The sequence below is a fragment of the Pagrus major genome, chromosome 17, assembly GCF_040436345.1.
Source record: "Pagrus major chromosome 17, Pma_NU_1.0".
NCBI classification, from domain to species: domain Eukaryota; kingdom Metazoa; phylum Chordata; class Actinopteri; order Spariformes; family Sparidae; genus Pagrus; species Pagrus major.
Genome location: NC_133231.1, coordinates 10,808,478 through 10,836,121, shown reverse-complemented (window position 1 = coordinate 10,836,121; position 27,644 = coordinate 10,808,478). Strand labels below are relative to the sequence as shown.

The 27,644-nt window shown below is 42.5% G+C and overlaps 1 protein-coding gene across 1 annotated transcript in view; it reads right to left on the bottom strand.

Annotated features, from left to right (window-relative positions):
• The window catches only part of LOC141012603 (RNA-binding motif, single-stranded-interacting protein 3-like), a 134,012-nt gene extending 113,208 nt beyond the window's left edge, over nucleotides 1–20,804 (bottom strand). Inside the window, exon 1 of the mRNA XM_073486120.1 lies at nucleotides 20,004–20,804. Coding sequence (XP_073342221.1) covers nucleotides 20,004–20,078 — 75 coding nt within the window. The 5' untranslated portion in view covers nucleotides 20,079–20,804. The remainder of the gene's footprint in view (nucleotides 1–20,003) is intronic.
• Nucleotides 20,805–27,644: the final 6,840 nt, after the last annotated feature.

Genomic DNA, 27,644 nt, shown 5'->3' with positions numbered 1-27,644 from the left:
GCAAATCTTAGGGCAAATCAAGACGACACGACGTTAGTCCCCTCACACGCTTGTTAGCTAGATAAACACTCAGCTCACTCCGGTTGTAATCTGCGTTTAGCTGAGGAAGACGTTCTGTGAGGCATCGGGGGCTTTTTGCATGACTTGGATTAAACTCATTCATTGGATGATTTAAGGCTTGACTTGGCGCAGAGGAAAACGACAGGTCATGAATAGAATTTGCCTTTCCAGGAGTCGAGGCTTCACTACAGTTTGAATAATAAAGAAACAATAGGCAGCGAGAGATATTATTGTCATGTGATAGCCTCATTGCCACAATTTATTCTTATTTTTTGTTACAGTAAGAGCCTGTTTTATGTAGCTCTCTCTGTGCCAACATGAGCTATTCAAAGGCCCTTTGTAGTTCAAAATCTGCACAGGTATGAGTGGGGGAAAGTGAGAATGCTCTTTTAATTCTTTGAAAATGGTTTGAAATGTGAGCTTTAAAAGTAAGGAGAATGCATTTTTCAGCAACAGAAGAAATGATGTGTCCGGTGCATGCCTCTGTTTGCAGACGAATGTCTAAACTGCTTCAGTTGTGCGTTTAAAAGCAACTGAAAATCAGCAAATTGCGTTCAGGGTTCTGTATGCTTATTGACCTTGAAAGAAGCCTCTCAGGGTAAGGTGCTGGTGCCTCAAAGTACCAGACAAAAACTATTTATGGGTTGCTGAATCAAGGGATGTAACGTCAAATGCACGAGGAACACACTTCGGACGATCTCATTCACTGCCATTAAACATCCTGCTTTGTTCAGAGAAACTAAAAGAATCATCCGCAATAAATGTCAGGCAAAGTATTTAACATTTATCCCATCCAGCTTCACTAAGCGCTGTCCAGCTGAAGGCACTCTGGCAGCATTACATCTGTGCCTGAAGGTTGATGAGCACATTTACCGCCCCCATATCCTATCCTCACACATCAGCTCTGTTGGTAAGATAAGCACTTCAGCCTTCAGCTGATCCAAAGGGAAACCCTGCTATCTGTTTCATATCGCCTCTCATACCCCAAGACTCTGCCTTAATGTGCAATAGAGACATTCTGTCCAGCTATCATTAATAAGTTAGTTGTTAAATTCACAGCTCACCTAATCAAAGAAATCAAGGCAAAAAGAGTACCTCAGATCGTCTCTGCTTCTCCTCAGAAGAAAAATTAAAATATATCTGTATCGTACAGAGGTCTATCCCCATTACTACAGCAGCATAAGTGACTGATAGGTAATGGCAGAAGAAAGAATCTGGTTTGACAACCAAGAATCTACTTCATGGCTATGATCAAATGGTTTGTTTTTGACTCTACTATATGTGTTTTGCAGCCTGCTGATGCAACTATTCAAACTTGTGCAAAACCACAACAGCAAAAATGATTACCCTTCCTTGGGTGTCAACGTATCTTCTGTTTCTTTAATTAATTTTTTAATTGCAGAGTTCCCATTTTTGAATGATGAATACATACTACCGTGTTCAAATTCACCAGTTTTTGCCAAGACGTGATAAAAACAAAGTCAAGTTTACTTCCACTATCTTATTATTGCACTCTTAGTACTTCATCTTTTATTTACTTTGTACTTGCTATTAATTTTATCTTAGATATACAATATATGGATGTTCCTTTTGCTTTTATTTATGCATTTATGCATTTATGTAAAAACACCCTGTGTACAAAATGTGCTATATAAACAAAGTTCTTGCTATTGCAAGAACCTTTACATTAATTTACATTCAGTCCGATGATAAATATTTCACAGTGCATTGTCACAAAGGGAAAGAAAACAATAGTTAGTGTCAAACAAAGATTATGCAGCTAGAATAATGATTTTATTGGCTGTCAAGTGTGTTCTAACTCAGAAAAATAAATGAATCCGTCACGGCAGCTGATGCCACAATTTAATCTGATGAGCCAGATCTAATTAATAGTTTGTTTGTTTTTTTAAATCGAGATGTTGTGTGACTGTATGTGGTGACAGTAACTTCCCAATAACTCCCAAAGTGTCACCGCAGAGCATTATTGTGAACTGCATTTCCACCTTGAGAATTAGATTTCCAAAGTGAGATAAAAACTATTCCAAGAGTTGCTGCAGTCCAAAATCACCCAGACAGCGAGGTTATCAGCCAGACCCCGGCACCAGGAGAATACATAGTGTCTCCCAAATCCTATTGTACCATGAAATGTCACAGCACATTAGCTACAAGAGGGATTACCCTTCCTTGAAAGTAAAAGAGGGAGGGAGGGAGCCATTGAAAGCAGATAGAGAAACAGAGGGAGGAGAGGGTTATACACATGGAGCCTGTGGGAATGCGTATGTGAACACATGCTGGTGCATACAGGTAAGTGTGGGGTGAATATAAACTAAGTGCATGCTCTGTAAGCTGTAATTGCATTTTTAAATCCTTGCTAACTATTTTTCCCCACATCGCCACTTTTCCTTCTCTCTTCTGTTCCCATTCTTCCTCTCTCCTCTCCTCTTCTGTGCCACTGGTCATGATAATCTCTAGATCTTGATTTGGCTACGCTTATGAATTATGTACACACACACACACACACACGGACACACACACGCACACACACACACACACACACACAGAGCTTATCTATGGCTGGGAAGTTGAGCTAGGTTGGCAGACTGAGACCAACAGCTTGTGGCTGTACTTTGGAAGAAAGCGAGAGTCTGTCTCTGTTGCTTTGTCTCTGTTTTGCCTCTCCACTTTTGTCAGCACCATTTCCCTTCTGTCTGAGTTTGCCACTCAATCTGTAATTCGGCTCGGCTTGCCGTCTCTGATTGACTGTTGTGAAGTCCAGACTGTATGTTTTGAAATCAGTGACACTGACCATCTTCCAGCTTTCCATATGACATAATGTCTTGTTTGACTCCATTTTCTCGTACATTATTAAGTGTATAATTTATATCCACATTTTTGCAATCGAGACGCTTCCTTGGGCAAAACAACTAACAGGACACAATAATAAAAAGTGCAATATTGAGAACTGTAATGTCCTGGCAATATAGCCCTGACTATATTTTAAAGAAAAGTCAAAGGAGTTTTTGCCAAGAGAAATAAAAGTTAAGAATATGATATACTGCATGATCCAGGCTGGAAAAGTAACATATAGATTTGGAAAAGTTCAATTTTCAGTGTACTTTAGCAACTGACTGCTGGACCCACTTGAATGAGGAGGGGATTGCTCCACCAAACAACCCTCCTCTTATACGCTTATTTTAGAAGCTCTTTATATTTCCCTCTGCCCCCCGTCTCTTCTCCTCTCCGCCTTATCTGCGTCCTTTGTCCCCCTTCACTCTGAACTTCTCCTTTATTTCCTCTGCCTCTCCTCTGCTGTTGTGCTTTAACTTTTTTTGACCCAGCACCTTCTGTGGATGTACAATCCACCAGACACCTCCTCCAGACTGTAACCAACACCACCTGGGCCTGCTCAATGTCAGTGTGAATATGAGTTGAGCTTGAGGCTCAAGTGAGGGGAGATCACAGTGTCATTATGTAATGTCCGTTAAGTTAGGATATGTGCTCTCCCTCTTATGTTATACTGTGCTGCTGCTGCACTCACCTCAGTGCGTCTGTGAGAGCAATACAGCTTCACGTATGTATATGTTGCACACTTTTTATGGTATTGTGTGTTGAAGGTTCCTCTACTACTTCTTTATTTTAGAGTACCTGCCACTAAACATAACTCTTGCTCTTAGAGGCAGATTTGGATCTGGACAGTACTCAGTCACAGTCACAGTACCCCATAACAAGAGATATCCATTAGTGGAATACATTGACTTTTTGAAAATAATCCTTTGGATCAACTTACTGCAGTGCAATAATCAAATTGGTTGCAGTTTCACCTCTGTCTTCCAACCATCTAATCCACTCTGGTGGTTCTGAGATCATGCACAACTAAAATGTGCAATTTGGTCATGAGTATTACCGTTTTAGCATGCACCACACACATTTTTATTGGACATTTGACACCCCAAATATTGGAGAAAAAAACTGTTTACGGTTGTCAGACTGAAAATGGTATCATCGAGTTACATCTGCATTCTTGTCGTATTCTCTACAGAACAGGAAATAATCTTCAGTTATTGTATGCTTCGCTTGCAGGTGGGTCTCCCACCGTACCGGCTGAGTGTCCGCCACATCACTGATTTCTTCTCGAGAGAGACAGGGAGGACTGAGAGAGACCTCTGCTGAGAGGATAATTCTAGGGTTGGTATTGGTAAGAGTGTGGCAGTTAGTACTTTCTGTCACAGCGGTGCACTGAATGCTCCTCCTATTGTACTCCGAGCCTCCACTGCATCTAATCTAGCAGTTGACAGTTGCCGTGTGCGCCTGTGTGCCTGTGTGTGTGTGTGTGTGTGTGTGTGATTTTATTACATATAAATACTTGCACATATAGGCCTGTGTGTGTGCGCGCGCGTGTGTGTGTGTAGTCAAAATAAAATAGTATTTGATGGAAAGGCAGATTTTCTTGTGTCTTGGGCAGAGAGGGTTCAGCATACTGTTGTTCAGAAAGTAGCAATGTGTCTACATCAGGTCCTGTGCATGTAATATGATGTAACTGCATGTATCTTCTGCAGCTTATCCAGGAGACAAATAAAATATTACTGGTCCCTGTGCCAGTGTTCAGTGAAACAAATAGGATTTATGCATCAGGGATGATTTTGGCAACACGATCATCAGAACGCTTCTGCAAACCATAGATATGTTGAAACTTCACATTTCTTTATGTTGCAGCATTTCTTTAGGTCAATGGAACACTTGTTTACATTTTAGTTATAACGTATTGTCTCCGAATATCTCTTAAAAAAGCGATGTATTTATTATGAATATGTCTCCAGAAGTCAACCCATGTCATAGCACTTCAAAGCAGCAAGAATTAATACTTTGGAGAAGGCAGAAAAAATAGACGAGAACGGGATTACAAAACACTGTGATTTTTAGTATTAGGATGATTTGGGAAATCCGGTTCAGCCAAGCTTAGCCAACTTCAACATCGTTGGAATGAGTCAGTCACCCTGAGTCATAGGTCATCCCAAAAACAGCACAAATGACAGCTGGAATCTCTTAGGAGCACCCACGGACACAAATATGCAAAGTCGAAGAACAACGTGATTATTGGAGTGCTTCTGCACTGACGGCCCGCAGTACATATTGCATAAGAAACATCTTCTTAATGGACAAGGCGTATTTTAATGAACTCCAACATGGCAAACATTAACACGCAGATGTGCACACACATACTATCTAAGCCTATAAATGCACACATCAGCTATGCACTATATACACGGCTAGACAACTGAGCATGTGCATACAAGGATGCAAATGTACGTGCACATGGAGATGCCTCCCAGGGTATTAATTATTCATACAGGAAGTTAAATCAATGAAATATGCAGATTGCTGCTGTACTACAAGTAGAAGACTAATGTCTCTGTCTCATCCGATAGTTCGCCATAAACGACAGCATGGCGCTGCAGTTGGAGAAGCACTGAAACTGAATTACTACAGTATGAACTATTTAGCAGTGGCTTCAGTTAACTCTCACCTCGCTGTTGCCAAAACGAGACAGCCCGTGGACTCCTTCTCGTTCGACTGCGCTTTAATTCCCCGTTTTGTTAACAATAAAGGCCCAATGACTGTTAAACCTCACTGCACAAACACCTTGCCAATAATGAGAGAGCTTCTGCTGCTCTCTAAACCCTGTCTAAAGAGCAGCGGAATACATATTCAATACTTGAAAAAGTGCGAGGGCGGATGATTTGTCAAATATCACAAGCAGCGTTGCCACTTTTGAAGCCGTTATGTTGTCTGTTCAAGTTAAATCGAGCACACCTCAAGCTTTTAAAACCACTTTAAACGTTATTTTTACCCACGACTGTCAGTCTCCTACACACAGAGAGACTAACGTGGAAAGACAGTTTCTGCGAGCGACTTAGCATATGAATTATTATTGTTCGAGACTACCTGGACTTTAAACAGTTGGGTGTCGAGCTTGAATATGCAGTAATTCTGCCTCCTACTGTTAAAAACAGCAAGGTTATAATTATATTGAAAAAAAATGAAGGTGAAAAAAACTGCTACAATGTTTGATCTATTTCCCATCTCCCTCACAGAGATAAAGGACGAACAGAACTGTGGCTGACACTAAAACCTCCATACCTCACATCCACAATGGCACTTCACAGTGGAAACATACATTATGTCCAGCACAGAATATTGCTGAGATGTCACAGCAGTGATTACTGCTCTCAGTGCTGTTATAGTGGCTGCGGTGGCTCTGCTAATCTACTGCTTTATTGTACAGCTGCACCAATATCAGCAGCAGAGTAACTGCATCCAACAGTTGCACACACAAACACACACCATCCGAGCATCCTCGACGCTGTCACACAAGTACAAGTCTCTCAGACACACACACGCTCAGTACAGAGTGCGCTGAAAGGCCAGGCAGTACAGCACGCCTCAGTAGTGTGTGCCAGCCTAATCTAGTCAGGCCTTTTATCCCATCTCCTCCCTCCACTTCCACTTAAATCAACACTCCACTGAGAGCTACAAAGCTAGTTTGCACCCTCAACACATACACGTACACATGCACACGTGTGCACGTGCGTGCGCTTCACTTCTTCTTCGTTGTTAGTCTCTGTTTATCTCTCGCTTTGGCACTCACGCCTCATCTCTCTGTGTCTCAGGCACAAGCACAAACCCACATCTAACACACACACACACACACACACACACACATCGGCAGTCGCACACCGCAACATGCTTGCACACAACACACTCTCACACGACTTTGAAAAAGACTGGTAGTCTCTGAGGAGAGCCGGTAGTGTGAATGAATAGAGGCTGAATGTAGCTTAACAATCTGTGCCCAGTCAACTGAGTTGGCTATCGCCCAGGCTGAGAGTTGGTACCCCAGAAAATAATTATCCACTGAGCAAGAAGATGAATATACATTGGAAGTCACTGCAGAGGTCTACCTGAACTCAGCAAATCCTCATACATAAAAAAACAAAGAGGTCAGACAGTGCCAAAAATTTTCCTCTTTTGTCAGCCTATTTGTTTAGTTTTATTATGAGGTTATTTTATGTGCTTGAACAGCCAACACCGTTGTTCTTTGAGTGAGGAGAGCCATGAAGTAGTCGTGAAGAACCTCTGGAGTCTTAGGAGCAGCCAGCCTACAGGAAGTGCAACTTCAACCATGTTCCTGTTGTCAGCGTCAGTGTATTCATGCACAAATGTCAAGTTGAGATGTTACAATCACCAGACCAGACTGCCAACAGACAACACAACATGGTGTTCTAGTGTTATACTAGCTTTCAAAAATGATTGGCATACGAGGCACACATGCAATCGCTTTCTCACACACACACACAAGCTGAGGGCAATATAAACAACTTACATTCAAGTGTCATTAGTAACCGTTCACTCTGGATGTGCTCCCTGCAATCAGCAACAGCCTATGTTTGGACTGCCTTAACATGCATGCCCACACACACACACAAGGACATGCACATACACACAGTTACGTAGACAGCTTTGATAAAAGCATGAGAGCTCTGAAAAGTAATTTGACTGGGGCCCAACAAAAGGAGTGTTTTCCGAGGATAATCCCTGGCTGGGACTGCAGGGGTTCTGTGAGTGTGTGTTTATGTGTGCGTGTGTGTTCATGTGTGTATGTACCAGAACCCTGGAGAGTGGGTGTCTGTGTTTGTGTGTTTGTTCTTGTGCAATAGTGTGTGCGTGTGTGTGTGTGTGTGTGCGTGCGTGTGTGCGTGTGTGCGAGGGATCAAGCCGAGCAGGGAGGGTTTTATTCAGGATTTCATTAGCAGGGAATAGGAGATGTTTGGCCCGGCCAGCCACCTCTGGCTCAGGGACAAGAGTGTGTCTGTAACCCAGCTAAAAGTGTCTGTAAGGGCAAACACTGCGGCAGTTTTATAGAGTTTAAATGTGTTTTCTTTATATATTCCTATCAAACTGAAAAAGAAGGAGCACAGAGGTCGAGCTCCGGAGTTTGTTCACACTTGGAGCTGTCCTTCTGGTGCTACTGGATGAAAAAAAACAAAACGGTCTGTGTACTTGTGAGTACTTTAAAGTGACATGGATTTAAACACGATCAGTGGTCAGCAGCCAGTAAGGTGAGACAGAGGAGTATCCAGAAGAAGGCACAGTGAGTGTTCAGGTTAAATATTGTGCTGAGGTTTTAAGGGGTTTTATGCTTCTCAGAAATGCATCATTCTTTTCTAAAAACTGGTATTTTCCTCCCGATTAAAGCCTCTGATAACATTTTAATAAAATCATAAAAAATAATTGGAATACAGTGATCATTTTTAGAAACGCACTTATTTAAGATGGAAAATACACAATGCCAAGCATGCAGACTATGGGTTTAATGTTTTCTGGCACATCATCTGACCAGTTTACACACGTCCATGTGCTTCGTTACTGGAAATATGAGGATCTCTTTAAGTGCTGAGCTGAAATAATCCCTGTATGCACTGGCATTGAAGGAGAATTCTACACATGGAGCCAATTTGGAGAGAATTTCATCAAGTTGTTTATTTTTAATGTATGGGACCATTAATGTAGTCTGTTCTGCATTTGATGCTCATTGGCTGGATGCCTCTTTAGAATCTTGAGGGATGGAGGCTTTTTGCTTTCCTGATCAAACTACCAAAATGTGTTAAACGTTATGCAGATCTGATCTTTCGGTTACAGATTTTTGCACTTGGTGACGACTTTTTTGTGGTTAGGAGGTGGCTGCTTTCTCTCAGTGCATATACTAATCTTCAGCACACAAAGATACAAGCATTTAAACAGATACACAAGCATGCATGCTTTAAAGTCCAAGTGTCCTGTAGTTATTTCACCCAGAAAAGACTTTGGTAAGAAATCTCTGTCAATACCACGACTTTATTTTGGGGGCTTTAAGGTTTACCAGAAGTGTTGGCCAAGGAACTTTGTGGAAAATGCAGAGATGTAATGATGAGCTCTGTGATTTTATTTCACTGTGTGTAGCCTAAATCTTTCTCTAAGGGCTCAAGCTGGCTTCAGCAGGGCTCGATGACAAGCCGATCATTTGAATCAAGTGTTTTGGAGCAGGGAAACATGTAAAACATGCAGGGCAGAAGGCCCCCGGGAAAAGGATTGAGACAAATGTATCGCTCAGGATCAGGAAATATTGTACTTTAATTGTATTACCCACATTAATCATCAGCATGTGATGCTGGTGAGGTCTGCCTTGATCCATTTATACACTAGACTGTGATAGAGACAGGTGATCATGCTGAGCTGAAGCTGGGGGGGTAAAGACTGCTGCTTAAAAGGAAAAGAAATTGAGCCTTTTTTCGACTCACAATTCTGGCAGTACAAGTTGTGTCTCCATGGCTGCCATCGTTGTGATGTGTAGTTAGCTCTTTGATTAAATAACAACTATAAATTAAGCCTTACTATCACACTTTTCTCTTAATTATAAGGGTTTCTGGTCAATGTCCACACCTAATTTAACACTGAGATATTTTATTAATTTAAATACTTGACTTTTGTTTGTGGAGCTCTGCCAAACAGTCAGCTCCAGTACACTTCCTGACCCTAGTGTGTACAATTCTATGGAAACTGTTAGTTCAGTAATGTAATTAATGATAATTGCACTTAAGCAGGCTGCCAGAGAAGAAAAAGTCCATGAGTGATGACAGTTTCTCTAGAGAAACTGGTTTCAGACTTTCGTCCAGGATATGTAGCAAAAGATAATCAGTGGAGTCTTTTTCACATTTGCTCCTCTGAAAAGTCGGACTCTCTTTACTACAGTCATCACTACCCTTATTAGTCTCCCCTCTCTCCACAAATGGCTGGATCCTGCTCTTTGGAGGATATTAAAAGGTATTCTTTGAAATGTAAAGACACGGAAATAGCTGAAGAGAAATGGGTAGATAACAAAATTACTGGAATGTGTTTAAGGTCACAGTTCCATTCACACTAACTGTGGTATTCAAAGGTATTTAGAGGGGGAATTTTCCTTTAAAATTTCGGACCTGCGTTGCCCTGAGACGAGCACAGACGGATACAAGCAGACGAGGGAGAGTGAGAGAGGAAAAGAGGTAGAGATAGAAGGAAGCTGCAGCTAACTAGGATAAGAAACAACATATGGGGGAAAATCCCTCAGGCCATTCTTTCAATTATCTCTCTGGTCCCTGGTGAAGGGATCACTCGCCCACCAATGCACAGAACCTCCACCACCCCACCACCTCACACAGAATGAGAATAAGAAATGTGCCCACCAAATCCCCACGTTGATGGTAATAATGACATCATGCATTTAAAGCAGAGAATGCATGCAAATAATGATTGTGTGTTAGAGCTGGTTATCTTCGACTGGATGAACATATTCAGTCTGTGAACATGAAGCTTTAACATATTTATAGTGTATATACAAACAAGAACCTAACAGTGATTTTCTTTTGTTTATATATTTTTTTTCTCCAACATATTCTAACCCCAGACAACCCTGAACAGGATGACTAGTTTAGAAATGAATGAATGAATATGCACAACACCGTGTCAGCGACAAAATCGGCTTGATTTCATTTTTTCTCTTTGGAGTGTCCTAACTGGCCGCGAGCAACACAGCCCAGTGCGAAATGGCACCCTGTTTCTATTGTTAATCCTGTCACTTGCATTGAAAGCGCGACATGGACAAGGAGCAGCTGAATCATGAAGTTGAAACGGGGAGTTATCTACACAATACTGTCACCTTTTACTACAAAAACCTAAATAAGGTGCCAGGCTGGAGGGAGATTACCAGGGAGCTGAAGGTTCCTGATAAGAAAACAAACTATCTCCACTTTCTGTTGGATATATTGTATTTTATGTAATTTCCAGTAGAAGAAAGTCTAAACGTATATTTCTGTTTAAAAAGTACAAACACAGCAAACTCACTCATCTTTTATTTTAGTGGTTAAGTCCCCAGTCAGATGTCCAGCACACGGCTGACGGGTACTTGGTTTGTCGTCATGTAAGATGTAACAGAATGCCTATTAAAGAGATTCAGTGTGGACAGCGAGCATCCAACGTTGCGTGGCATTGGATGCAGGTAGGACACAGTGTAAGAAATGAGGGGCTAATTAAATGCTAAATTAATTCCAGATGACTGCTACCTTTCATGAAGTCTGAAAAAGAGCAGTGCAGTGTGTAGTGTAGCGTAATATAGCAGGCTTTCATGAAAAATATCATTTTATTTATGAAGAAACAAAACAAGCACCCTAATTAAGTGTAATGAGGACGCTGTGACATTTATAATGTCAATATCTGAGACAGCATATAGGTGTAGATGTAGCTCAATTACAGCACACAACACTATTTTACTGTTTGATCACAATCTTTAGCTTATTATTAAAAATCATTATGTCTTTTACACATTTCATACACACTTAAAATAATATTAATGAGAATAACTGGCAACCTCTGGATCAGAAGACAATCCGACACCCATACACAGTATAATTGTATACAATTCATGTTTAATGTTGAGCCACGAGCACGTTTAAAACAGTGTTCCCAAACATGTAACCGAACATCAAGCACTTAAAGGGGAAGCTCCAATAATTGTACACATTAAAGTGTGTTTGCAGGTCTTGGTGAGTACCACTGCTAATGTGGTGGAAAAAAGTAGTATAAAGCCGTTTGTGGCTCCAGAGGAAGCTGCATGTAATCTGATAAATATCCTAAAGTAATGTCACCCAGTGGCTAAGTAGCATTGTGGGTAATGTAGGCTCCATGTTATGAAAATTGTTGGACTCATTGGATAGTTTTTAAAAAAATGTTTAAAATGTATACAGGGGAACCAGAAATATCCCTTTGAATAGCAACATTTTAACAACTGTATTCATCTTTCAATCTGCTCTTTAATAAATGGCGGCGAGCAGTCTGACCATTTGTTATTTAATGTATTGTTAAAGGCCACGCTCCATATAATGCAGAGATGCTGGCATTTGTAAAATCTGGACAGACTTTCCCTCTATCTAGAGAAACTAGATCAGCTTCATGGCTGGGGGCCATACCCTCTGCACTGAATTACACACACACACACACACACACACACACACACACACACACACACAAACACACACACACAAACTTAAAATAGCTAACAGCTAGGGGTTGTGCTCTTTGTCTCTCCCTTTTCATTCCACCAATAAAGTCTTTGTCAGGCACTTAGCAGGGTGTTCTAAAAGCCAGCTCACTGATGGCCAGAGCTGCACATCTCGAGAGTCGTGATATCAGTGTGAGCCATTTTTTTAAGCCCTCAGTACTTCAGTTGCTGCTTCCTGTAAGTAAAATTAGCTCTAAACATGATTCGCCAAAACATCTGCAGACTAACTGGAATCATGTTTGCTGCCAGACAATATTAGATCATTGGACGTTCTATCAGGAAGTGTTGGGGACTATTGGAGCCCTCAGCAATTTCCGTGGTGTAACTGTTTGAGGGAGATGGCTCTGACAGGAGCTTTTAAGAGGCAGAGAATCCATTAGACAAGGGTCGCTACAAAGTGGCCAACTATTAAAAATGCAGCAGCACCATTATTCCCTGACCCAGCCTACAACTTCTGTCTCCTTCACTGCAGCGCTCTTTATTTCCCTTTGGATCTCTATCTCTCTCTCTCTTCGTCTTTTGAATTCTTTCTGCTGCCGCCATCTGTTCTCTTTTTGATATATCTCACTCTGCTCTCCTTCACATCCCTTTTTCTTATCCATCCTCCTTTTTTCTCTTTGCCTCCTCCACATTTTTTTCTATTACAAAACTGGCAGGGGTGAGCCTCTCTCGGCCCTCTGTGCACGCACTGACCCGCTGAAGCTTTTTCACTCCTATTCAACATACCAAGGCACCGGTCAGCGTCCGCTACTGTACTGGGACAAGAATAGAACAGCCCACGGAGAATAATAAATGGACATATATGGGTGGTTAGGAGAGTCCCTTTTAAGCAGTAAAAACTACCCAGGCCCGGCAAACTGAACAGATGGTAGGAGAGAGAGAGAGAGAGAGAGAGAGAGAGAGCCCAGAACACAGTGGGAGCGAGGCAGGAAAAGAGAGAGAGAGGCAGAGAAAGAGCAGGGAGAGGAGGGTTGGGTAGGGCATTAGAAGAAGGCAACATACGGCTATATTCTCGATTCTCTACATTTGCATATGATGCTATCAGGAGCAGAGCTGAGATCCAAACAGAATAGCTGGGTCTTAAACAACAGGCGCACCATAATATTGTCGGTTGTAAAACTACAACTGGTGCAGGCAGGCAGATGTGTGAGGAGAAACAGGGCCTGAGCAGAATGCATGTCGTGCTATAAACGCTATACCCTCTGTTTACTTTGCACCCAACACACACACACACACACACACACTATTCAGTTTCTGCATGTGTGTGCTGCATAATTTATGGTCGCTGTTTCTGCTAAGGCGAAGTACTTTATGTCTGACAAGAGGATGAACAGGAGCTTGTAAGGATACAAGGGAGGAAGGAAGGAAGTGATGGGAAAGGTGTCCTCTTGGCATTTACACAGGCGTATCTCCATCATGTCGTGCATGTGTGTGTGTGTTTGTGTGTGTCCCTCTTCGCCTCCTGCCTTTTATGATGTTTACTCATCACAGCTGAGCCAACCACTGACCACATTTATCTAGCGCATAATAGAGAGTAATTGAATGTGAAAAGCTCATTTTTGAAGGGATGAGATATTCTATTTAGATGTCCGGGCGTGTCCGCATGTGTCATTACTTTGATATCAGCTGAATGCTGTTTCTCATTACCCTAATTAAAGCTCCTCGTGTGCCACTGAGCATATTAGCACACTGATCTGCAGAAAACTGATGATCGGCTGGTTGATAATGTGACTTTTTTCCCCCTCCTTTCAGCTTCTCTCTTATCTCACTCTTGACGGTTATCATCAAAGATTCACATCCTCAGTCAATCATCATCAGAGGCTAAAAAGATTATTAAAAAAAAGAAGAACCTGAATAGCTCCACTACGTTCAGAGGCACCACCATTCACGCCTGTTCAGATGAAAGTTCGTATATTCTATGGGCGAATATAGATACGTGAAATCACATGCAAAGTCAAAGTCGAGCAAATCTTGTTTGAGATAAGAGGAGATGAGATGGACTAGAAGGTATCCCAAGAGTATATGTTAACTTAAAGGAGCAGTTCACCCTAAAATCCAAAATACTATAAAATAAGAATTGAACTGAATATAATCGAACTAGATGCCACTCAACGTTTGGTGTTTAAGGCGCCAAAAATATACATTTGAAAACCTCATCAGCACTGTATCTTTCCAGAAATCATGACCCAGTTACCTAAGATAATCCACAGATCTTGTTGCGAGCAGTTTATTGTAGGAACTATTTTCTTTCTACTGAACTACACCTGCCAACTGTATCACTGCTCAGAAGGAAGCATGCCATACTCATGGATGAGAAGGCTTTTCCACCAGCACTTTTGGCTGTTCCAAATCAAACCAAGCCACACAGATTTTTTTTTCTAATACCAGTTCAAATACACCGAGTTGAGCCGAGCTGCGCCCGGGATGGGCCCTCTCTGGAGTGTGGCCAAAGCCTGCCCGACCCGCCTCCAAGTGACATTGCGCTCCCGCAGCCAATCTATGTCAGCCCCCTCTTCTCCTCCTCAAACAAGCCTGTGTTGTGGTACTAAACTCACGTCTGTGCAGGAAACCAGAGAGAAAGGTGATTCTAAAAGTCTTCAGTTCTCAGTGCTTTAGAAGCTTCTAATTGAATCAGTGGTTTGAAGTTTAGTTTCTCTCCGGCTTCCCATTTTGGACTTCGGATACCTGCTTTATTTTAATGTTTCATCATGTTCACTTTCAGCTGTTTCAGGAGTTGTGTTAAGTTACGGCGGGTAAAAACTAAACATTTCCTAATTTTCTTGCTTCTAAATAGAACTAACATAAATTCCACACTGGGCTGATGTGCAGAGTCAAGCTAAGTAAATCCTTGCCAGCACATTTCTATGGAAAAACCCCATAAGCTAGCTAGAGTAGATGCACACTTCCTTCTGCAGTGATACAGTATGGTTCAATAGAAAAAAATAGTTCCTACATGAAACTGCTCACAACAAAGTCTGTGGATTATCTTGAGTAACCGGGTTATGATTTCTGGAAAGAGACGTTGATGTTGAGTTTTTCAAATGTATCATTTTGGCACCGCAAGCTGAGTGCCATCTGGTTCCATTATATTGGAGAAAAGGCAGACATCTCTACGGCAAATATCTCCAAAACTCGGCAACTCACACCAAACAATCTGGATGGATAAATAGCACTACAGGTCAGAGGGAAAATGCGAATTTATATTTTCAGGTGAACTGCCCCTTTACGATGAGGAAGAGTGCTTATAAAAATGTTTGCAAATAGAATTTCTGATAATCAGAAGCCTTGTCAAAACCAACAATCATGGTCGTCATGAATGCCACTTTTCCACTTCTAAAAAAAGCAACGTCAGATTTTGTTGTTATTGCTGTGAAATCTGTTGTGATGACACATTCCACCCCGTTCGCTCAGACGCTCAAAAAAGTCACAGCAACAATCACAAGCTAAGATAATTTGTTTTGCACTTTCATTTGCTTCGATATGAGATTTCACAGGCTGGATTTCCTGCAAAATGTAAGAAAAACACTCACAAAGTGATCACTCAATCATGCCCTCGGAGCAACAGAACATGTTGCTTAGAGCATCAACAATGTGCCAACTGAAATGAGCTCACAGAGGCTATTAAGAAAATCCCAAACATTGATTGTACTTAAGAATGATAGATTTCAGCTATAGCTTGTCCCTGCAGCTACCCTCTGGTTAAATTTTAACGAATCACACGGAAGACGCAACAATGCAGCTGCGCTTCAGCATTAACCCTCCCACTGATCCCCTCAAACCCTCTTACAGCCATGATTAAGGGCCACAAGGCACACATAAGAGGGCATGCTGTCCCTCCCTGCCTCCTGCTAATGTACACTAACTGTACCTATAGCCCATTATGGAGGCAGAGCGAGAGCAATTCTCTGTTTAATAGCTGCACATTTACACACACTCTGTCATCTGGCTGAGCATTGTTAGTTTAAGCTAGCCATTTCATAACTGCCTTTGTGTGAAGGTGGTTCATGTGTATGTGCACACTTGTGAGTGAGTGTGTCCGTTTAAAGATTGCTATTGTAAGGCCGTGAAGGCCGTGCACGCACACACACACACACACACACACACACAAACACACACGCATGCGCGTGCACACACATTCAATTGATTTCCACAGGAGAGGAGCCTCCACTCCCTGGAATCAAGATTAATAAGAGGTCATTTACATCTCCAATCACATCAGCGAGCAAGAGAAATAGAGAGAGAGCGACAGAGAGCTAGAGCGAGGGAGAGCTAGAGAGAGAAAGAGCGAGAGAGAGTGAGAGAGAGAGAAAGAAAGAGAGAGAGACAGAAAGAGAGCGAGAGAAAGACGAAAAGTGTGAGAAAGAGCTAAAAAAAAAACAACACAGTAAATACAACTGGTAAGTCTGTCTGCTCGAGTCCATTGTGAACAAAGAAAAGAGTCTAAAAACCACCTGAACACCTACAAACCACACACAGACACACACACACACACACACACACACGCATTCCTCATATTTGAAGTCAGAGATCAGCACAGGCAGATCAAACACTAGGCTGTCGTCAAGGTCCATATAGATGTATAACTGGGCTATTCTATGGGGCCTCCACGGGCACACACACACACACACACACACACAGAACTATTCTTCTGGGACCCAGAGAGCTTTAATGACAGCAAGCTGCACTGAGATGGGGTCAGGAAGGGGAGTCACTGTTCAGCAGCCACACACACACACACACACACACACACACGCGCGCTCACATTCAGACAGGATACACACGTGTGCGCTTTTAGACACAAAAAGTGAGCAAATATATTCAGTCCACGCTCACACACGCGTTGACGGACAAAGTTCCAGGCTCATGTAGTCACGGATACAAGGCTGACAGGATGCAGGTTTTATTCATATTTGGACGTATATGCGAACACACACACACATACAAACACGCACACAAAAGCCGGCACAGCCCGAGAGGGAACACTGGGGAAGGTAGGATCCAATTTGATTTGACCTTGACAGCAGAGGGAGGGAGGGATGGAGGGATAGCTGGTGGGAGGCAGGGAGGGATGGAGGGATGGATGGAGTGTAAGGGATGAAGTGATGGTCTGGGCCAGATGCCTGTTGCAGATACTTGAGGGAAATTAGATGACCTTGAACTGATGGAGATAAATCATAGAACAAGAGATGGCAGTGTGACACGGTGACATCTGCACACATAAAACGGTGTGACAGGCGTGCATCAAATGTTGAAGTTAATCTAACATGCGTGTGCATACAGCATCATCTCTTCTGAAATGGACCTACAAATCACACGGTGGATTTTAGTGGGTGCTCCTCGATTTCAGTGTCAGGGCTGATTAGAAATGCTTCTTCTTTGTTACTGCTAGGAAATCAAATAAAATTCCCCTTTAAGTTCATTATAAATCTGATGCAATCACAGTGTAAATATGCAGCATTAATGCAGCCACAGAATTAATGATGAAAATGCTGACAAAAACATTGGCTGTCAAAGTTTTTGTCAGGATGATTTGTTAAAAAATTTAATTTATAAAGAAGACAAATTCTATTTTTGTTGTTTTAATTAATTCTGTTCGGGAAAAATAAATAAATTAAAGAGGAGAAAACACTTTTTCCAACGGACAATTACCATATGTATCCTTGAAGTTTCTTTCATTAAAAGGAAAAATGTTGAAACAACACGATTTATATTATCCACTAACAGACATGCATTTGCTCCCTCCAAATTAGCGAACAAAAAGGCGTCTTCATCACCGGAGATGTTGTTTCTAACAACCAAATCACAGATGTGCATTAACAAACAGTCTCCAGCTTCTGTTTGTTCGTCTTGAGCACACTCTTAAAATTATCAGACAGCTCCCAGATGTGAATGTGTGCAGCTCCGAGATCAGCAGATAAGTCTGCACTGTCGGCGTGCCACAAATACAATCTGCACATGTCATCTGCGAAGGCATCCCGCAGTTAACTGGAAATATTAATTTTGTTTTCTCAATTTAAGCTGAAGAGCAGCTACAGTAGATGTGTTTAAGGCAATGAATACATTTCTTGTCAGGGTGTACTTGAAACAGTTTAGTTTCACTGAAATGATCTTTCCATCAAAATTAAAACTTTCATTAGATTTAACAGTATAATTATACTTAATACTTACTTAATTGTTACTTAATATACTAAATGTATGAACTGGATTTAGTATATTAACCAACCTGTGTCCAGAACTTACATGACAGATTGTTATTTTTTTTTGTTTGATCAGTATCAGCTTTATTAAACCCCCCAAAATGTCTCGATGTACTCCGTCTCTAGCTTTCGTCTGTTAAATAATTGTCATCCACTTGTGCAACAGCTTCTTTAAACATGACAAATTTGATATCATACCAATTCTGTGATTGCGCTTTAGATGTTTTTTTTTAAACTGGTCAGTGATATTTGTCGGTAATTTATATAAATTACAAGATATTCATACTACATATTTGAAGAATAAAGAAAAAAACCTAAGTGTGGAGCTGTAGAGCTATTTGTGTGCTCTCAAGTATGTCTTGTGTGCGCTATGCAGCTGTCTAAAGAAGAAAAAATGTAAATATCAGATTGGAAATTGGCTGGAGACTCAGTATTAAATCATTTGGATTGGAATGTAGGAAAAGAAATCCTGGTGATGGGCTGAAAATGCATCACGCAGTCTGCCTTTGGTTCAAGGTTCAACGTATTTTTAACTGCGGAGCAATAATTTTCTTACCTGCTCTTCCCACACTGTGTCCATCCAATAGCATGATCTCTCTATTCTCACAGCAGCCCACTCCTACACTTTTATCTCTGCTTCTCTCTCCATCTCTCTTTCCCACTGACATGTACACATTTACTAAATATTGCAGGAAAGCTGTCAACTCCTCACACTTACTATCACACGAAGGGAAAAAAACTAATGAATCACAGCAGACAACGGGAATGGCAGGCTGGGTGATATGATGCCGAAGCAATCGATCAGGCCATAGCAATCCATTTTGCTCTTCGTGGTGGTAGAAGACTCAAAGTGGGAAATATGTTGTGTGTGTGGATCTGTCTATGTATGCAATGCATGAGTAAGACAACTGGAATAAAATTGAAAGACAAAGAAAAAGACTGGGCTCAGTTTTCTGTACTCCTGGTAATAGGAGAAGTGAATCAGGCTCCATACATCAAGTCAACAACGTGCTATCATACTGGTTGGGGATGGGAGGCGTAGAGGGTGACAGAGCGGGAGAGGGACAAAGTAGGAGGGGGGTGGGGGGAAGAGCAGAGGGAAGGGTGGGCCTCATGCCCTGAACTTGAACTTGGAGCTGGTGGGGTCGGAGTGGGGAGGACGGGGTCAAGCGCTTAGTGTGGATGGAAAAGGAAAAACCCAGCTGAGTGACACCAATATCTCTCTGCTCAGAGACAGATGGGGGAGAGGAGACATGGTGCCATTTAGCAAGCTGTCTTGCGAGGCTTTTTCTGTATATATCCCTGGCTTGTTTCAAGCAGTTTAACCATAGGACCTAAAGGCAGTCATTTCTGGTCTTCTCCTGGCTTGGTAAAACACACATTTTTACTTATTAGATGTGCTACGTCAGACCCCTTACTGGATCCTGGAGCATGACATAACTGAGGCAAGAATTACTTGATATTTAAAGAGGCAGCAGATAAGAGAAGATATAGAGTTAAGGAGGGTTCCGAGATGGTTTTGACACACTTACAAGATGAAAAACTGACGTGTTTTTGTGGCAAACAAACACCCTCCGAGTTGGAGGGGTAAAATAGGTCAACCCGGTGGACCATCCTACCTTGGTCTGGAGATAGTGGGGGTAGTAGTAGGTGTAGTGGGGGTACATTGGCTGCTGCTCCAAACGTTTTCCCATGTAGCTGGAATCCAAATGAAGGTCCTGGTGGCTGGAGATAGAAGCTCGCAGGTGGGCTACGTTCACTCCGAGGGGCTGGCCTGGATCCTTCAGACGACTGTTTCCAAGAGTGGAGGATGCAGAGAGAGAACGCTCTCCTCTCACTGAGGTATGTGTGTGACAAACGCACGGAGGAAGGGATGGACAGAAGGGCAGATAGTACTTGGGATTATAGTCTGTCTACTTGTCTGGGAGCTCACGGGGAACCTCACAAAACCATTCTTCCCGTGGGTCTGGAAAGAGAGACAGAGAGAATCCGGAGAGGCAGCAAAAGAAAAGAGGCTGGGGGAGAAGGGGGATGGAGGGTGAGGAAAGGAAGATGTGAAAGGACAGTAGGAGGCAATACAGGAAACAATAGGGGGGATTGAAGAGAAGGACGGAGAGAGGTTAAAAGAAGAGGGAAGAAGAAGAGGATGAGGAGGAGGAGGAGGGAGGAATGGATGGGATCCGGTTGCCGGTTCCTTGCACTCTCCGCTCTAAAAACCAGACTCACTCTTTTTCTTCTCCGCTGCCCTGAACATGCCCCTCAATTTGCTTTCCGGCGTCTCTTACTCTTCTCTCTCTCCGTCTCTTTCTCTCTTCCTGTGTATCCGTTTCCCTGTCTCGTTTCTTCCTCGCTCTCTCTCGCACACCAGACGAGACCCTGTTCCCACCGGGGGCTCGGCTGTATCCAGGAGAACACACGCTGTCCTCTGCTCTATCCTCACAAGACAGTTAAATCAGCGATGAACTTGCAAATGGATGTGGAGCTGTAGAGAGAAGAGGAGGAGAGGAGGAGGAGGAGGAGGAGGAGGAGAGAGGGTGGTCTAGAGCTGAAGCTGTGACTGCCTTTTTTCTCACTCTCTCTCTCACTCCCTCCCTCTTTTGTTAAGCTCCGGGGATAGATAGGTAGATATCGCTGGAGCCCGGCGTGGAGGATGAGCAGAAAAAAAAGAAAAAAGCCTCAGTAAAAACTCCTCACGCTCAGGAAGAAGCAGATAGCCTTATCCAGACGCGCACTCACACAGAGGAAAATCCCTCCTGATCCACAAGGTGCCTCCTCCAACTCTCTTCTCTTTTCTTCTCTTCCCCTCTGCAATCCCTCTCTTTCTTCTCAAGCTTTCTCCCTGACGGCTTGCTTCCCACTGCGCCTGGCAGCCGTCACTGGGTGTGTGTGTGTGTGTGTGTATATGTGTGCGTGTGTGTATGTGTGTGGCGATGGTGGTGGCGGCAGCAGCGGCGGCGGCGGCAGTGGTGGTGTGTGCGTGTGGTATGTGTGTGACTGTGCATGTAACTGAGAGGGGAGTGTGTTTTTGTGGCTGTTGCCGTCTGCTCCACTCTGCGTGCTGAGGCATAGAGGGGCTCGGCTTCAGCGCAGCTACGCTCCTCCCCTCCCTCGCTCTCTCTCTCCCTCTCTGTGCCTGCGTCTCTCCCTCTGTGTTTTTCATGGAACTATAGAACAGTGGGAGTGGTTGGTCCTGCCCTCGTTCAAGCCCCGGGGTGTGTGTGTGTGTGTGTGTGTGTGTGTGTGTGAGTGTGTTTCACTAAATAGAAACTGAGAGAAAAAGAGAGAGACAGAGATGGGCTGTTCTGTTGGCAGAAAGGCGGAGCTGGGGAGGGAGTATGAAGAGCAGGAGCAGGGGTAAAGGGTGAGTAGAGGATACACAGGGAGGAGAATTTGGAAACAGAGAGGCCCCCCTACTGGCACTCTATAGGCGCAGCAATGGCACATTTTCCTCATTCAAAGCTGTATTTGGATTCCTTAAACCGAGCAACATGACATGTCATATTTTCCCATTTTATTTTGGCTGTTACCAAATCTCTTCTGTTAAACCAGCCGGTATAACCAACTTCCACGCGTCTAAATACATGCGTGCACTTGAATGACCCAACCAAAATGTGCACCTGAACGCCTCAGTGCACACAGAGATGCTCCGTTCACACATGCCCAGTGACGGGCCCCCAACACAGAGTGTGTATGTAGTTCAGTGGTTGTGTGGCACAGTGACCCACTGACACAGTGCTGCCTGTTATGTGATGTAACCAGGTTTAAGTAGTGCTCTTACATAAGCACAGTGAGCCATGCATGAAAAGACTGCTCTGCCCTCTGACTGCAGCTGTGCTTGTGTGTGTGTGTGTGTGTGTGTGTGTGTGTGTGTGTGTGTGTGTGTGTGTGTGTGTGTGTGTGTGTGTGTGTGCGTGTGTGTAAAAGACACAAGGGTTGGCAGACAATGCAAGTTCACTGCAGTGGAAAAAGGGGCACGAGAACAGAATGCAAACGCAAACCCCTCCACTAAGATAAGAGCTTTATTTCTTGTGGGCAATTAAACTACTTTACAGTCCGTGCTGCAAAAAACACATCACTTCCTTTGTGCTATTGTGCAGCCGTCTGAGAGTATTTTTTCTTTTTTTGTCTCTGTCCGTATTTTTGCGGCATTCTCCTGTCAGCTTATACAAAACACAATAATGATATGTTTGGCTCAGAGATATGCAACAAAGCATCTTCACGTGCAGCATATAGGAGGCTGCTGTGTAAAATTAGAGTCCGACCAGGCGCCCACAACACATTGTTTCGTCAAGACATCTCAAATTTCTCAAAAGTGATTTTGACGTCTGACAATTCTGAGTTTGACCGCTCGCGTCTTTGATGCAGATTAGCACTTGCCAGACAAGACAAGGAGTAAGGACAGCAATTAAATCGCCGCAAACCCGCTCACAATATACTAACCATAGTCAAGTATGCGCAAACGCCCCAGGGGAGGATCATAAATGCTACTCCAGATTTGAGAAGTGGGTAAACATTGTGTACACCACTGATGATTACAGTGTTTACAGTAAATAGTTTACAACTGTGAAACTATAGAGGTGTCACTGTAGATTTGCAATTGGTTTGATCAGGTTTCCAGCTCATCAAAAGAATTTTTACTCGCCTCTTGTCTCGTCTTACCTCAGCACTGGTGTGTGAAGCAGCTCTCTGAGTTACAACCTATAACACAGTGCAACATCATGCCCAGAGGCAAGCCTGGACTCAGCTCCGTGAATAACTTGTATTTTCATTTTTCATCTGTATCGCCTTGTTAACCATGTGACAAATTGAGTTTATTTATTCCTTGGACTGAAACAAGTGTGTCTTTAGGACGGCAATGTAATTTGTATACAGTATCAGTGTATTGCTCTAATCAGATATTATGCTTCTCTAATTATTCTGTTTATTTTGCTACATTTTAGTCTTGAATTTTGTTGATACAGTGCTGGTCGCTTTAACATGGTACATCTGAAGAACCTTGTGATTGCATGTTTTATGATCATAATAACAGTGTCTCTGAAACCCTCGAGGAGTACAGGCCGGAAGTAAGTCACCTGGTAAAAGGCTGCTCAGTTTGCATTCGATATAGTGAAGGTAAAGCAAACTGGAATTAAAGCATAATTGGTTTCATTAGTGTATTATCACCTGGAACTAAGTATTGTTGTGTTTTCTACAGAGTGAGTGCCTCCTCTTCCAGGGCGTCATGTTTCTGCAGTAGTCCAGAATGGACAAACCAAACACTGGCTCATGAGAGGGCTTTTCACAATTTTTGTGTTTTTAGTGGCCACCATAGAGGAGACTTAATTCGTTATTCCGAAAGGGAAGCCGGAAGACTCAGGACTGCTTAAATACAACCCTTGTTATGATGAAGCAGTGATGTCTCTCTCTGACTGGCTCCAATGGCAATTCAACATGCTCACAAATCTGTCAACAAGGGCCGACTAGTGTCAATGGTGAGGGACACAAATTCTCATCAACAGCCCTGACATTGCCCGTTGATCTGGTGTCAAGTCAATCTAAATTGTTGCAAAACAACTTCATGGTAATGACACACATGTGAATGTTTTTTTCCTATAGAATAACATAATGCAAACACTGCTGTCAAGCAGGGCTGGTGGAACAATCAATACGGCTTACCATCTCTGCTTCCATGACACTGATTGTATCAGTTTCCCTTCAAGGCGATCCAATTTCATTCATTGGGACAATTCCTATAGCAATATGTAATTTTTTATGTTCTAATGTTAATTCACTACAACTGAGTTTTTAAATGAAACCGAGTCATGAGCCACACTCTTCTGCATTAGCTCATCTTTCAGCGATTCCAGCCTGAAGTTCACAGTGAAATATGTAAGTATGTTGTAGGGCCACTGCAAGCAGAAGCAGGTCATATTGATTATATTGCACTTGTAGTTAAGGAGCGTGCATTCCTGAATCTTTGCAGTCAGACGGGTTACAAGCAGGCAGGGCTAAGCAGTTTGATGGAGGAAGGTTATGCATTCATTCAGTGGCACAACGTGTTGAATGCCAAATGACAGAAGAATACGGGGAGATAGGGTGTGCGTGTGTGTGTGTGTGTGTGTTTGTGTGTGTGTCTACTATATATGAGCAGCACACAAGCCAAAGTTTCCATGAAAAATTAAGATTCTGCTGACACCGCAGCTTGGGAAAACAAAGAGAGAGAATTGATTCTTCCAGCTGCACAGTACAGTCCTATTATGAGAGGCACAATCTTTACATCTCACTCCATACTCTGCCGCCATAATAAAGCTTCCTAATTACCTTGTCTAGTGACAAGACGGCCATAATGGTGGTGGTAAATACACACTAGTTAATTGCACTCATTTTAATATCAAACAGACTTCTATTACGTCTTAAGCACAATCTAATTGCCTACTTGTTTCTGAGGGCTGAATATGTATCTGCTGCATCTGCATTTCTTTGCAAAAAAAGGGGCCTTCTTCTCCGGAGGAACACTGTTTTTCCATGTCCAACGCCTGAAAAGTACCAGACAAAAACTGACAGCTGGTGCAAAATATCAAAGTGTTTTCATTGACACTGTGTGTTCTTAAAGCCCCCGGTCATCAAAGCACTTTTCAAATGGAGCAGGAAAGGCCATGCTGTGACTCAGGGATGTGTTCCTCTCATCGCTGACCACCAGATGTATAACAAACACTGAGCCAGAAAAAAAGTTGCAGCAAAAGCTTCACATCTTAGCTCAGATACAGCTGGGAAAACAGAAGAGGTCATGATGACGATAGTCCTATTTTACAGAAGCTGCTCCGGTCGGTTTTCAGGGAAAACACTGGCCAGGATATCATCACACGTATACACACACACACACACACACACACTCATGGTATTTGCACGCAGCAGATTTACAGTGCTAAATGGACTATTACATCCAATTGCCACACACAGCATGAGCGAATTTGTCTCTTCACAAGTCTCTCGAGATACAAACACAAAGACTGTGGAGAAAGTAGAATAAACTGTTTTCGGTTTGTTTGATCCAGGAAATCGAATGAGAAGAATTCTGGCTCAAACAAATTAAGAAAATAGAAATGGTATCTCTGGCAGTTTAGCCTTAAAAAGTGTGTTAACATCAACATCACATTCAAACACATTTACACAGGGTCAGTATTCTGCAGAAGATGGTTTTGGGTAAAGAGGAAGCAAATATGTTCCTAAATCTGAGCAGGTGGCTCAGAGCTGGTTGGCCTCTATTTGTGAGGTTTGTAGTTTGATGGCTGGCTCGTTGTCCAGATGTCAAAGTGTCCTTGATCCTGAAGGCACATATGTGTGTATGTAGTGGGCAAAAATCTCATCAAATCTCTGAATCTCACATTATAAACACACATTAGACAGACGAATAACTCAAATCATTAATTTCAGAGAACGTATGAGATGAGACAATATCGGACTAATTCCCCTTTGTGACATCAAGGGAGGTGAGGGTCAATGCAACTGTAGGAAAAACAACAATCATCATTTTCATTCACCAATTCCTAATAAAATGTATCTCTTATCCTTTTTGAGACACTCCCACCCAGCAGGATGCTGTGGTCCATCAGGACCAAAACCTAACACCATAAAAACAGTGCTTCCCATCTGCACAATGCATGACATAATGCACATCTATTGGACTCTTATCTTGCAAATATTCCTGAAATTATTACCGTGAACTTTTGCGCATTCCCTGGTCAATGTTGTGCACATTCCTGCATTACAGCTCTTTCTATTTATTGTTATGCTCCAGTATACCAAAGCCTACATATGCTGTATGTTACAACCTGCTTGGCAATAAACTGATTCTGATTTAGAAGGTTGTGGGGGGAACGACAACCATGCAGCAACATGCAGGTTAGTTTAACTGCAGATTGTAAACTGTGCATTGTGTGAATGTGGTCTGAATGATTGTCTGTCTGTATCTACTGTTAAATATAAACTCATAAAAAAACATCACCCTAGATAAAATTGCGATAAAAGCTCAGCAAAGCAAAACATGTCAGCAGATTAGCTTGCTAGTAGTAGTGTTAGCCACCCCGTCTCCTCTTTCAGATCATAGCAGTTGGATTATCACATTTTGAGAAAGGCAACCATACATGGGAAAAACTGAGGACTGAGAAGGAATAACTCGAGCTTCGGCATCTTTGCACAAGATTCCTGCACTACGGACAGATATTTAGAGGTAATTTCACAAGGGCAAAAGCCACAGAAAAACCTGGCACACATTTATAAAACACTTACAATGTGCGGCTCACAATAACAGCCGGCAGTATCTATATCAAAGGATTTTAAATGGGTTGCACAGAGTCGGTAAAGAACACCAATCGCAAGTATGATGAGAGCATGTTAATGTCTCAGGCAGTGAGGCAGGTAGGCAAGAAGGAGAAGAGATTTTGTTACACAAAAGGAGAAACTCATTCTAAACTCTCTCTGCAGACATAAAGCCACATGAAGAATCACTTCAAACCAATAAACCCTTGTACAATGCAACACGGTATGCTTAATTATTTGACTGAATCAAAATGGTGACAAATCACCTTAGGCCCTTTGTAAATCCCTCTGCTCCTTTCCTCCTCTCCATCCATCCTCCTCCCCTCCCCTCTCCTCTCAACAGCAAGCCACAGCTCACTTCAACACAAATCATCACTTTATTAAAAAAAGAAAAAAGAACTGCGCGTTAGTGGATTCATTTGAACAATTATGCAAATCAGACAGGAGATGAAGCTTTTATTAATGTTAGAGAAGTGTTGCATCAGATAGTGCTGAAGTTCATTAAGTTACTCTAGTTGAAGATGAATACACTCTGATTAGTTTGATGTCACTATGGTGTGTATCACATTTTCGTCTTGGGCTGCGTCAGCGCAAAACTCTCCACGGATCTTTTGCCCAAGCAAAATTTGGCAGAGGAGTGATATTTCACGGCTTAAAAAATGGGCAATTTGGATTAATAACCCAGATGCCTGCAATGTTTCTCCTCAGATATTTTTGTTTTATTATTGTTTTCTGGACATTTGGGGTCTGTTTGGTGCCGTCTCTTCGAGCAAAATATATTTTTATTCATCCCTTTCTTTCAAATCTGGTTCATTGTTGCAAACATTAAGTCATTCTCCCCATCTCATTTCCCATCTCCCTCTCTCTCTCTGCAGGTACGGGGCCTGGGAGGTGGTGGACCGTGACTGACTGACTAGGGCCCATGCTTGCTGTGGCTCCGAGGGGTAATTAATTTCAGCAAA